This window comes from Hydra vulgaris, chromosome 04, assembly GCF_038396675.1.
Source record: "Hydra vulgaris chromosome 04, alternate assembly HydraT2T_AEP".
In the NCBI taxonomy this organism is placed as follows: Eukaryota; Metazoa; Cnidaria; class Hydrozoa; order Anthoathecata; family Hydridae; genus Hydra; species Hydra vulgaris.
Window position 1 is genome coordinate 11194909 of NC_088923.1, and position 14033 is coordinate 11208941.

The following is a 14033-nucleotide window of genomic DNA, read 5'->3' on the forward strand; positions in this document are numbered from 1 at the left end:
AATTTTTTTTAGAAAATTAATAAGTTAAAAATAAAATAAGTTGGCTGGAATTTACAAAACCCACTGTAATATTATGAGTTCATTGTCTTGAATGAAAATACATTTTAAAAATATATAAATTGATAGATATTTTCAAAGTCGATTTTTTCTCTCTCATTTTTTACTAATGATGTTGATAACCAAACTAAAGAAAAAATGTTGATTGCACTTGAAAAGCCAGTGTGTGTGTGTGTTATTCAATTACCCAAGGCTGAAAGGGTCACTACCATGGAAGAAACTGGTTTTTTGATGGTTACATCACCCACTCAAATCTTTAACTTCGAAACACAAACCCTGAAGAACAAGGCCACTGCGCAAAGAAACAAGTTGAGAGCGGTACTAGCAGGGATCTGGTGGTATTCAACTAAAATTCTTGCTTATGAAGCAAACGCTCTACCACTATACTAAATACACAAGCAAATGTACTTTCACGACCATAGAAGAAAAGCAAAAACATAAAATAGAAGGTCTTTGACAATCTGCTGGTTCACAACATAATTATTAAACAACTGGTTGAATCTGTTTAGCTTAACATGAATATTTAACAATCTATATGTTTATTTAACCATATTAGACTTTTGTTGGTTTAAAAATCTGTTCATTTATCTTATATCAAAAAAATCTTATAAAACATCCAACATTTGAAATAATATTAAAAAAAGAACTAATAACCTGTAAATCTCATCATTGTAAAAAATAGCTCTGCTGTCTGGATGTTCCTTACTTCGCCTCAAGGATCCTAGAGAATGTACTCTAAAAATAAATAAGTTTCTAAACATAAAATATCATAAAATTAAAAACATAAAAAAAAAAAAGATTTTGAAAAGACCTCTTTAAAAAATTTAATATATGTAATTAAATAAAAACTTCAACTATGGATGTAACTCATTATTTTAAAATAAATTTTATTACAACCTTTCATACCTTTCAGTGATGAACCCAGTGTTTATTTGGGATATTGCTTTTTTACTGGCAACATTGGTGAGGGAGAGTAGGATGGGGAGGGGGGGCTGATGCTTTTGAGATTACTACCCCCTTCTTCCCTAGTTAAAACCAGTCTTGCGACGATTTTTAATCATCATCTTAATCATTTGCGTTTATCTTGTTTAGTTTTATTCGAAGATAAGAAGTTTAAAGGCATTTCTTTGAATAAATGAATTTACCGGTGGACGTAATCATGCTACTTTAGTTATATGATAAGAAAACTATTTTAACCACGCTATTTAACATTAATTATTGAAAATTGTTTAAAGTATTTTAAACATTTTTTACTATATTTTAGTAAACTTAATATTAGTAGTTTTTTATGTTTTAATTAATTAGTATTATCAAATGTTTAAATGCTTTAAACAATTTTTAATCAATATTTACATCACATATTATATTTACATATATTAAATCGCGTAATATTTGTAAAATTAACAAAATAGTTTACATCTTCAAATAACTCAAATAACTATTCGAATAAAAAACATAAACATTTAATAAACATATTTACTATTATTTTAATTTTAAAATTTTGATTTAAATATTAGCAAATCTGTTTAATTAACTTTTACTAAAAGTTAATAAGTCTTAAAGTGATTTTTTAAGGCGTCTTTTGAATTAAAGTTAATTAAAAAAGAGATAATTATGGTAAACGTAATTTAAAAAATGATATATTTTTTTGATTAAAAAACATAGATCCTATTATATTTTAAAAGATACTTTATTTTTTTATTCATTAAGTATAAAAATTATGTTTAATAAATAAGTTACATTTACAACGGATTTTTTTAAACATTAAAGACATTGAAGCTTAAAAATAACTAGATCTTAACTGTAATCGTTATTTTTATTATTAGTCAAAAAAAATATATGGAAAAGAAACAAAACTTTCTGAAAAGTTTACGTTTTGATTTTTCGTTTAGTAAGGTAAATATCAAAAGTTTGTTCATTCAGAAAATGAATTTGCGCAAATACACAAAAAAAAATTAAGTTTGTGCAATTGTTATTAAGTCTTTAATTTTTTACTTTTGTTTATTTATTATCAAAATCAGTTCGCTCTTGATTGCCAACAAACAAAAGTTAATGTTACTATGAATGGATATTTTAAAATCGTTTTACCTTTCAAAAAAGCAAACTTTTTACACATTCCATTGTTATAAAATTTCGTAACAAGTTTATAAAAATTATGTTTCATAACAAAATTCATTTTTTTTTAATATTTAGTTTGTAACCAAAGGACAGCTACGCCACATGATTACGTGAATAAAGAAATTGCTTTTTAATTCATTTTATTGCCCTGAAGAAAAATAAAGCAGCTAAATAAACTGAAAATTATTTATATACTACTGCATTTAAATCAAAAGAAAATTCTTTTTTCTTTTTTTAATAATCAAGAAAAATAAAAACTAAGGTAAAATAATTTTTGGACACTTTTTTTTGGGTGCCCAGACCTGTTTTAGTGCTACTCAAGCAGCACTAAAACAGCCCTGGGTTTGATTCAAATATTGAAACATAGGTTTCCAAAGAAAACCGTGACATAACCTCTGTCATCCTGATTCAGATTAATATCTAAAGGTGCACATTCATGGCATTATAAATAAAGTGGTACCCTCACTTTTCTGTTAAAATTATTAACCTCTACTTTTTAAGTATTTTTATTGTTCCATTCAAAATTACCATGACAATTTTTTGAATGTTCCGCTATTGCTGAATAATCCCATTTTCTTTGTATGTATTTTTCTGATGTTGGTAAATGCGAGATAAGATTTTTTTCAGGAGCATTCAAGTTTGTACACACCTGGGTAAGAATTTATAGGAAGAGGTTTATTTTTTGTGGTAAGTATGTTGTAAATTTTTTGGTGATTTAAATACTGGTGTGTGACCTACTTTTTTGAAAACTATTCTTATCTTCGGGCTAATTCCTGGAATCCACTGTAAAGATACAATATTTTGTTGATAAAATGGATAAATGTTGAGTTTCAATATTTACTTTTTTATTATATAAATTTTCTTTAGTGGTTTTTTTAAATATTTTCTAGGCTTGTTTTTTTATAACCATTTTCTACAAAAACATCAATAATAATAATAAAATAATAATAAAGAAATAATAGCTCTTGTTTGATATTATTATAAGAGCATAAATACAATGAACAAATCCTTTGCAAACTCCATATATATTTTTTGGATCACGGCATGAGTTAAATTTGATTTGGACATTAGTTATGGCATTTTTGCGGTTAACTTTAAAGTCGTACGAACCAGTTTTGTTGTTAATAATGGTTATGTCAAGAAAGTTTAGCGTGTTATTTTCATTTTCGATTTCCATGGTGTACCGAATATTTTTATGTTGGTTATTAAGTAATATTAAAAAGTTTTTTGCATCTTCAGTAGAGTTAAAACAAAAATGGGAGTCATCGACATATTTTTAAAATGACTTAATATGAATATTTTTTGAAACCACTTATGCAATAGCATTACTTTTGTGAAATTATAGAAAACACTCTGCAACTACTACCCTAAGTCTTAAACCAATAGGTCTAGAATCTTCTAGTTCATAAATGTCGTTCATATAAAAAATAACAATGGCATATATTGAAAAGTGCTTTTATTTCATCAAAGGTAAATTTTAATAAAAAACTAAGATCATTTTTTAATCTCTCAATAAGGACAATTATTGCTTCCTTTACCGGGACTGAAGGATATAAATTAATGATATCAAAAGACACTTGGACTTCACCTATGAAAATATTCCACAAATTAATTTGAAAATAAAGAGTTGCATCCATAGTAAAAGTTTTTATTTAATTATTAAAAAAACTGAATTTAAAAAGTACAAAAAATTTTATAAGAATATGATAAATGTTATTAAATACCTTCTTAGTATTCTTTCAAGATCAGGAATTGATTTCATAACTGTTCGTGCTTCACTTATTAGTGAGGGAATATTCATGAGATCTTCAACAGCATCTAGTCTATATATATATATATATATATATATATATATATATATATATATATATATATATATATATATATATATATATATATATATATATATATATATATATATATATATATATATTTAAAATATTTATTTTAATTTTTATAATAATAGCACATTGTATATTATATTGAGAATAAAAATAATTTCTTAACAAAATATGAAAAAAAAAAAATTCTCCTTAAATTTATAAATAAAATTACCGGTTATCTATTGCTGCTTTTCCACACAAAGGCGAACAAATCCATTGCATAAAAGTACGCTTTCCTGTTTAAAAAAATAAAAATGATTAAAATATCTGTTTATACTTATTTTATATTTACCTGGTTATAATTATTTGATACTAACTAATATATTTAACTCTTAATTAAAAAGTTAAACTTAAGTTATACCAAACATAGTTACACATTGGTCTAACAACTGTAACAAAGTTCCATTAGTGTTTCCATCAGAGTTAACTGTAATTTCAAGGTTTGTCAATGTAATGCCATCAAGAACCTTTGAAAAAAATAATATAACTGAATCTAATAAAGTAATTATTAATAATAAACTTTTTAAAAATTCTATTAGTTTCTTTAAATATTTTACTAACTTATATAAAAATTCTATTAACTTCTATAAATATTAATAGAAAAAGTATTTGTTTTTTCTATATAATGTAAAGAAAAACATAGAAAGAGATAAAATGTTAAGATATAAAAAATTAATTTTTTTTTAACCATATATTGGGGCAAACTGTCTTTTGTTGTTGTTATGTTTTGATCCATTGGGACATACTCCTAAAACAATTTAGATAAACTATGAAATTTAAAGGTCATCAACTAAAAGCATGTTTTTAATTATAATATACATTTACAAAAATTATATTTAACAATAATTCCTTTAAATTATGTTTCTGCAAATTCAACTATATGTACAACTAACTAATTTAATAATAAGATATTTTTTGTAACAAAATCAAAATATCTGAACAATTACTGTACATTTTGCTAAAGAGGTTTGATTTATTAACTTACATTATCTAAAAAATAGCTGTGTATTATGCTAAAGAAGTGTGACCATATTATTATACATTAGTTACCTGAAAAATTGTTGCATGTTATGCTAAAGAAGTATGGCTTTATTATCCTACACTAATTTAGCCATGCAAATGTGAGGTAAGTTTTTAAACTTTTTAGGGATTCTCAAGCCTTTAAGCAAGTTGATTTTTTTTAAAAAAGCGTTTAAAAAAAATAGTAATAATTAAGTAAATGAAAAACGACTGTATTTTAATATAATTTTTTTTTTTAATAAGTAAAATAACTAAATAAGTAAGCACAACTTGTTGTATATTTTATTATAGAAAAAACAGAATTCTTGGAAATTGAAAACTTGCCAAATAACTTTGATATTCTATTAAGAGAGGTTTTGATAAAGAAAAAACTACTTTTATCTTTGAAACCAATAAATTTTAAAAACAATAATTTTAATGTATAAACACGTTTATGTTAAAATCTTCACCTGAAATTGATGCATTGAAAGTAACTCATGATCAATGCAGCATTTTTTCAAATACCTAAAATTAAAATAAATAAAAACATACTTAAAATTTAAAAAGAATAAATTTACAGTTGATCAATGATCTAAGGTCAATAATCTAAGGTCAATAATCTAAGGTTAATGATCCAAGGTCAATGATCCAAGACCAACAAGAATACAAGCTATAATTTTAGAAGAAAAAAAAGAAATATAGCAGGGCACATAAATAAAGAGAAATTTTGTAAAATGAATATAAAAAGAATGCAAATCACATCGTGGTTTATTTTATAAACTTGAATATTTAATGGATACCTATTACATAGAACTAAACTAAGAAAAATTTACTGGCATCAGAAAAAAAAAAAAAAAAATTTTATACTAAAATATATTGGTGTAAACAAAGAAATAGTTGTCTATTATAAGTTGAATGTGTCTGAATGTTTAAACAAATAAAAATTAGGTGTTAATGCAACATTAATATTAACATTTATTATAAAAATTATAAAAAAATCAAACCAGGTGCAACCTCCCAAAGCACTGATAGCAAGTTGATACTTTATAGAAACTTCTGTTCCAATTATATCACCTTGAAAAACATATATTTTTTTTTAAAATAATAAAGCATATATATAAAACATAAATACAATTCTAAATATAAATCAAGTAAAATAATGGAAAATTAATTTAAAAAAAAACTATTAAAAAAATGCTACAGAAAAAGCGCAATGATAGTAACAAATGAAATAAATTGATAGTAACAAGAGAATGTATATTGATGGTAGAGTATCAGATAACTCAAAGGAATTCAAGTTAGTCAAATAATATGTTCAAAGAAGCTACCAGCACAGTACCCATAAATAATTTAACCGATGTTGTTTATCTAACCTCTTTTCCACTTTCTATTTCCCAGTATTCAGTACACAGTATTCAGTACACAATATCCAGTACACAGTATTCAGTATACAGTATTCAGCACAGCCACATTTGATGAAAAAAAGATACAAATATCAAGCACCTATGTGAAAATGCAAACATACTTTTTTCTTCTAAAATTATTCAAAAAGTAACTATTAGATATGTCACCATGTTTTATTGTCAAACTAGTATTATCAATATTAAGATCACTTTAAAATTACTTGTATTAGAATATGAAATTATGAAATAACACTTCCTTGTATGTGTATTTTTGATCTGAAATATTATAAACCTAAAATCATCAAGCAAAAAAGTGGCAATTATTTCATTATATTTGTTTCCTTCATGTGCATTTATTAAGTTATGTTAATTTCAATTAAACAAAGTTAATTTGTATTTGGAGCACACTGGTTTTGTCAGGGACAAACCCAGACCTATTTTATTACTGCTGGAGCGGTATGGGCCCATCATGCTTTTTTTTGGCGCCCAAATATATACTTTTTTAATCATAAAGTTTACAGTAATTATCTCTTTTATTTAAAAGACGCTTTGAAGCACTGCAAAAACTATTTACGTAAAATGAACAGAACTGCTATTATTTAAATTGAAAAGATAACGTTTATTAAACACTTATGATTTGTATACAAATAGTTATTGTTTATATACTATATTATATATACTATATTAACATAGTATATTATATATACTATATTATATATAGGATATATAATATACTATATTATATATAGAAAATAAATACTTGACTACAAAATGAATAATAGACAAACAAGACGCGTTTAATAAGCGTAATTACTATTATTTTAATTTTGCAAATACAACGCTTTTTGTAGAATAAAAATTGTTTGAAGTATTTTAAACTTTAATAACTAATAAAATTAAAATTACTAAAATAAAGTTGAATAATGTCTAAAATACTTTAAACAACTTTCAATAAATATTTAAAAATATTTGCAACTTAAAAGTTTATTAAAATATTAAATAAAATAGTTTTTTTAGCATAACAAAATGTCCACAATAAAATAAAGTGTTACAAGAAACACCTTTTTCAATAATAAAAAAATAAAGGTGAGCACAAACAAAGTGATGTTTAAAAAGTAGTTGTGGCACTGGTTTTAGCTGAAAGAGGGAAGGAGGGGGTTGTTACCACAAAAATCCCACTTCCCCACCTCTCATTGGCAATAAAAAATGGCGATACCTTAATGACTCTTATATATTAAATTTTCAAGCAATATATTAATAATTAAACATAAAATATCTAAATAATCAAAAATGTGTTGTTTAGCTTAATAACTTATGCTAATTAAATTATTTATTAAGTTATAAAAAAAAAAAAAAAAGTGCTAAATAATTTACCATCTGCCAGCATAGATTTTATAAGTTTTGGCCAATTCTAAAAACAAATATACATATATATACATACATATATATATATATATATATATATATATATATATATATATATATATATATATATATATATATATATATATATATATATATATATATATATATATATATATATATATATATATATATATATACATATCGTACACCCAGATCAAGGGTGCTACAAGTCAAAAAGTATCAAACTGAGAAAATCAGGGTTGAAGTTTTAAGTTTTTAATATTTTTTCCAACTAAGAGTGCCATTTGTATCTGTCATTTTGTAAACATTCATTTTAGACTTGTGGTATTTTGTCACCATGTACAACACATAACATACTATCAAATGACATTCATATCTCAATATCCATAATTTTTGACTTGTGGCACCCTTGATCTGGGTGTACCATTTATATATATATATACATATATATACATATATATATATATATATATATATATATATATATATATATATATATATATATATATATATATATATATATATATACATACATAAATATATATATATATATACATACATAAATATATATATATATATATATACATATATATATACATACATACACACGCACACACACGCACACACACACACACATAAGGGTAGGCCACAGTATCACATAAATTTCTCAAAGAGTCAATTTTTCTTATGTCTGCATCTAATGTTGTTCTTTTTACTATAAGAAACATTTTTTGTTTTCGAAGTGTTTACGCATCATATCTCTAAGTTCAGCTGAATTATTTGAATAAGGACAAACACAAAAATTCCATTACATCTGTTCCGATTTTTAATTTGTTTGCTTATATACTTACGAATAATGGCGTATTTCAATTGTTTTTTATATATAACAAGCAAAATTCCCTCGTGCTTTTTTTATTTTACCACACTTAAAGATTGTTTCACAATGCAATGACTTTTTATTCTCAAAAACACACGCTTAAAATACTGAATAAGACTTTATACTAAACAATATGCTAATTATAGCTTGTATTTTAACAAATTGTTAAAACTAGATATAACTGCTATTTAAAATAATGTATAATAATATTAATTTTTTGTTGTTGTAAGAAAGATTACAATTCTTCAATAGTTGTTACTGAATAAGTTTATATTATAATACTAGTTGAAAGTATTTACTTTATATTAGTACTTGTACTATCAGGTATTTACTTTATATTAGTACTTGTAGTATTGTTTCCTTGAAATATTATAACTAATTTCGGAATATATTTTGATTTGATTGAAGTATCATTATAAAAAGTGAATTAATTCTACAGATATAATGACTTTTGTATTCGTTTGTAAAAAATCAATCATCTTGTTTTAATTGTTAATATTTTTCTATTAGCCATAAGTCTTGATTCATTTTAAAAATGGAATCTTTTATACAAAAAAAATATAAATTGACAAAAAATAGTCAATAAAAAAGAAATACACAAAAGCATTGAAATCATCAGATGAAATTTGGTTAGTTGGATACCTGCTTAAAGATATTAATCCAGTTCTCTGCCTACTACACGCGATGTCTACAAACTTTTTAGGTTTTATATTTTTTAATTTTTTTCAAATTGCTGTATTACACACTTTTATATATATGAAAATAATGTGCTTTAATTGAATTTCTGCTTTTATTTTTTAAGGTATCACTTAAAAATGATGAACAATTTATTTCAAGTTTTTTCCAAATATAAAAAAGAATTAAATATTAAAAGCGATATTTCAAAATTAAAGTTAACATTAAATTAAATTAACAATAAGCTGATATTCCTTGCAAGCAGGAAAAATAATGCTTGTAATACTGGAGTGAGAAACGGAGTGGCAACTCTTCTTGAGGAAACCAAATCTATGAAAACGCTTCTCTGGCTTGCATGTCACCATAATGTTTTAGAACTGATGCATGGGTCATTTTGGAATGCTTTATTTCAAAAGGAGACAACATCTGATGATAATATAGTTTAAAATTTTTAAAAAGGAATGGCTTAACTCTGAAAATATTCCTCTCAAAATTTCTAATTGGACCCTTGATCTTGAAAATCTTTTCTTAAAATCACGCACAAGACGATTATAAACAGGGGTGTGGAGTCGTAAAAAAAAAGTACAGACTCCAACTCCAATCGTTGAAATTTTCAAAGTATGACTCCGACTCCAAAGGAAAATTTTTGAAAAATTCTTTGAATTCTTTAAAAAATATTATGCAATAACTTAAAATTTTTTTTTGTGCCAAATTTATGAAAAGTTCTTTGAAGGTTTATTATGAATTTAAGGTTAATTGAATACTTTGTACACGCACATGCAATACTAAGAAATTTTACTATTGGAGTCTGAATCGCAACTTTGTTTAGCAACTCCGACTCCGCTAAAAACATCGCAACTGCGCGACTCCAACTCCACAGCCCTGATTATAAAGAAGCTGCAGAATTAGCAATTTTTCTATTAAGTAGAGAGGAGCCCAAGAAATGGAAAACATGTGGTGCTCGTCATCATGTCAGATGGATGGCGCATTTACTGTATGCACCAAAATGTTAGTCTTTAAAGATGAATTAATAGAATCTGAATAAAGCAACTTAAAAATATTTTCGACTTTCAGCTCAGCCATTTTTATTAAAGCTTGGTTAGAAGCATCAAAAGCTAGTGATGCACCAATTAATGATATAGTGTTATTATATATAGTGTTATTATATATAGTGTTATTATATATAGTGTTATAACAACCTAGAAACTGTTAAAAGTACAGTAAACTTCTGTGTGGCTGCTGAAAAAGCCCAACAAGTTTTAAAGAGACACTCTTGGTATATAACACAACAGGTGTTTGTATAAAGTTTATTTTCAAATAAACTTTCTCTAAATGATAAAAAAAGAATTGCAAAAAAATGTTAGATTATGGAAAACCACTTGGTATCAATTGCGGTAAACCAACTTCCATTAATTAAAAAAGATTTTCTTATATTGGGAAAAAGTCTTGGTTGATTTTTCACAACTTAAAAGATGATGGAAAATGGTTCAAAACTCCTTCATTGGAATGGGACAAGAATACTAATAAAGGTAACTAACAACGCAGCTGAGAGAGGAATCAAGTTGTGTTCCGATTATAATTATTAATTAATTTTCTGGTATACCTTCAAATACTTACAAAGGTATACCAGAAAATTAATTAATAATTTAGAAAAAAAATCAACACAAACAAAACATTTAAAACAGATTGAAATAATATTTTTAATGATTGAAATATTTCTATTCTTTAGGATGAAGCTGTACAAAACGATATTTTTAAAATGGTCAAAAATCTCAGAAAAACTGTTGGGAATATAAATAAGAAGAGGTTATTTGCCGATTTAGCACAGTACAAATAACTGCTTTTATAACACTTTTAATATAGGATAAAATATCGTGCATTAAAAGATAATGTATTTTAATAAAAAAATATTGTTTTTAGCAAATATTTTTTATAGAAATAAAACTATTATTGTTCCATTAAGTAGAAAATATTGTTTCACTAAGTGGAAAGTCTTTACTACAAAATTTCAATTTTGACGTATTTTAGGTTTAAAATGAAAATAATCAAATCAAATTCGGCAGCACTCAATTATGTTTTTATATAATTTTTTTAATATAACTTATATTCTTATGTGTAAAGGATCGTATTTCATTGCAGACAAGTGAACCTTTCGGAAAATTTTGTTTTTGGCCCACCCTCTATATATATATATATATATATATATATATATATATATATATATATATATATATATATATATATATATATATATATATATATATATATATATATATATATATATATATATATATATATATATATATATATATATATATATATATATATATATATATATATATATATATATATTAATTATACAACATCAATACATACAAAAATACAAGCCACAACTAGAACTCAGCAACACAAAAAATAAAATGTAAGTCATAATCATAAAAAGACCAAAAGAAGAATATAATAAATTTGTTAAGAAAATTTGGCAAGCCTTAGAGATCCAAAAATATCAGTACTCTCCAATATATGGTAGAAAAAAATTAGATAATTGAGAATACATTAAAACAAAATTTGGACTTCATTTATCATATTGTTATGTATAAGAATTTTGTAATTTAATTGAATGGTTATAACTTTTATTTTTAATTATGATATTATAGCTAGTGATGATGGTGATTAAACAAGCAAAATTTTCACAAATAAATAACAATAGTATTAGAGAACTTGTATGAATTGATGTTTTTAATATTTATGCTCATACACATTCAAATTGTGGGTGTGTGCAAGCGTATATGTGTGTGTGTGTGTGTGTATATATATATATATCAATGGTTTAAAGCTCAAAAGACATGTAAAAATACCACTTCTTAACAACTTGGTTGTATATATTACTGAAAATAAATAATTAATTACATTAAAAATATACAAAGATATATTTTTAATGTGATTAATGCGAAATATACAACTTTATTGATCTTCTGAAACAATTTACAATTAGTTAGTTAATTAAGGAATAAAATTTTTTAACTTAAATCATAAAAATAACAACTTATTAGAAACAAAATATAATAAAATCTTTAAACCAAAAAATTACCACATCTTTGTTTGTTATGTCATCATTAAAGTAATTTTCATCTCGAAATATTTTCAAAGTTTTTGTACTATCCCAAAACTCTGATCCTAAAAGATTACAACAGCATCAACATTTCACAACAACAAAAAAACATCAAGTCAAAATAATAGGAGAATTTATTAAATGTGTAATGTGTGATTTATTCAAAACCAACTTAAACTAAATGCTATAAAAAAAATATATATTCTAAATTAATGTTTTGTAAAAGATTCTTTATTTTATTATTTGTGTATCTAGATGTTATCTGCAACTCAATATTTAACTTTAATTATCAAAAATTCAGAAACTTTTTAGCTCTTTCTCAGCTAGACTGGATTTCTTTCAAAAGACAAACAAATCTTATTTACAACTAATTTATTGCTAAAAAATTACTTTTCTTCCTAATCCTTTTGCTTGTTTGATGGAAAAGTATTCTTATATAGTTTTATAACTTTTCCGATGGTAGATATAGGAATTCTAGTAGCTTTTGAAACTTGTTTGTAGTTCCATGATGGATTTTCTTCATGAATGTGCAAGATTTTTTCCCAATTTTCAAATTGTTTTGATGGAATTTTAATAAATTATAATTATAATTTTTTATGTTTTTGACAACTACTATCATTACTTGAGTAAAATATTATTATTTTTTTTAATGCGACAAGACAAGCTAGCTCACAAAACTGACTTTCAATTGTTTTTTTTGGACGTTCAAAACTTTGTTTTATGTTTAAATTTTTAACTTTGTAATAGTTCTTCATAAATACTTTATAAATACAAAAACAACGTAATGCTTAAAAAAAAGAATTAGTATATCTTCTAAACTAAATTAGTAAAATGGAAAAAAATATTACTTTTGCCATAACTTGAACAAAGCATGTTAAAAATTTCGCAAGTGTCCTGATATAGTACTATATATAAAAATGTCTAGATAGATAAACCATAAAATTAGAAAAAAAATGCAGATAAAAAAATAAATTATGAATCATCACATGAAGGTGGTCTGGGAAACTCAGTAAATAATAATAATTCTAAATTTTCAACTTTTTCTTGAAATTAAGTTCAGTATAGGACTTTTTTTTATAAGGGCCTATTAGCAATATATTTTTTTGACAAATATAACCAACAAACAATGTAAGACTAAATGTAACTGTGCTTTTAATGATCATATACTAAAAATATACTAGAATAAAGGAAAACCATTCCAAAATTTATGCAAATAAAAAAATAAAAAAAGAGCAAAAAAATGCATTTTTATGCAAGTCTACTAGAAACTACTAGTCTACTAGATATCCAGTTTGTGAGTGTGTGCAGGAGGGTTATGACTTTTTTTCAACCCCATGCTCCTGTACTGTAGTTTGATGAACTTTTACCTAAAAAGCACGAAATGAACTATTATTTGCATATCTTTTGAAAAAAGTTCACCCCGCCATTGAATAATCTTAACATAAGTATTATTATGTATTACTAGTGGGCACAAGACGTGTTTATAACATCTAAAACACATGTTAAAACGCATTAATACATAT

General features: G+C 24.3%; 1 protein-coding gene across 1 annotated transcript in view; it reads right to left on the minus strand.

The window, feature by feature from the left end:
* LOC100209507 (DNA mismatch repair protein Msh6) overlaps positions 1–14033 on the minus strand; it is a 109146-nt gene that overhangs the window by 54299 nt on the left and 40814 nt on the right. The window contains exons 17-25 of the mRNA XM_065795435.1: positions 12490–12575; positions 7835–7871; positions 6062–6131; positions 5528–5582; positions 4747–4806; positions 4420–4525; positions 4231–4294; positions 3900–3998; positions 712–792 (exon numbers count right to left, since the gene is read on the minus strand). Of these exons, the coding sequence (XP_065651507.1) occupies positions 712–792; positions 3900–3998; positions 4231–4294; positions 4420–4525; positions 4747–4806; positions 5528–5582; positions 6062–6131; positions 7835–7871; positions 12490–12575 (658 nt within the window). The remainder of the gene's footprint in view (positions 1–711; positions 793–3899; positions 3999–4230; positions 4295–4419; positions 4526–4746; positions 4807–5527; positions 5583–6061; positions 6132–7834; positions 7872–12489; positions 12576–14033) is intronic.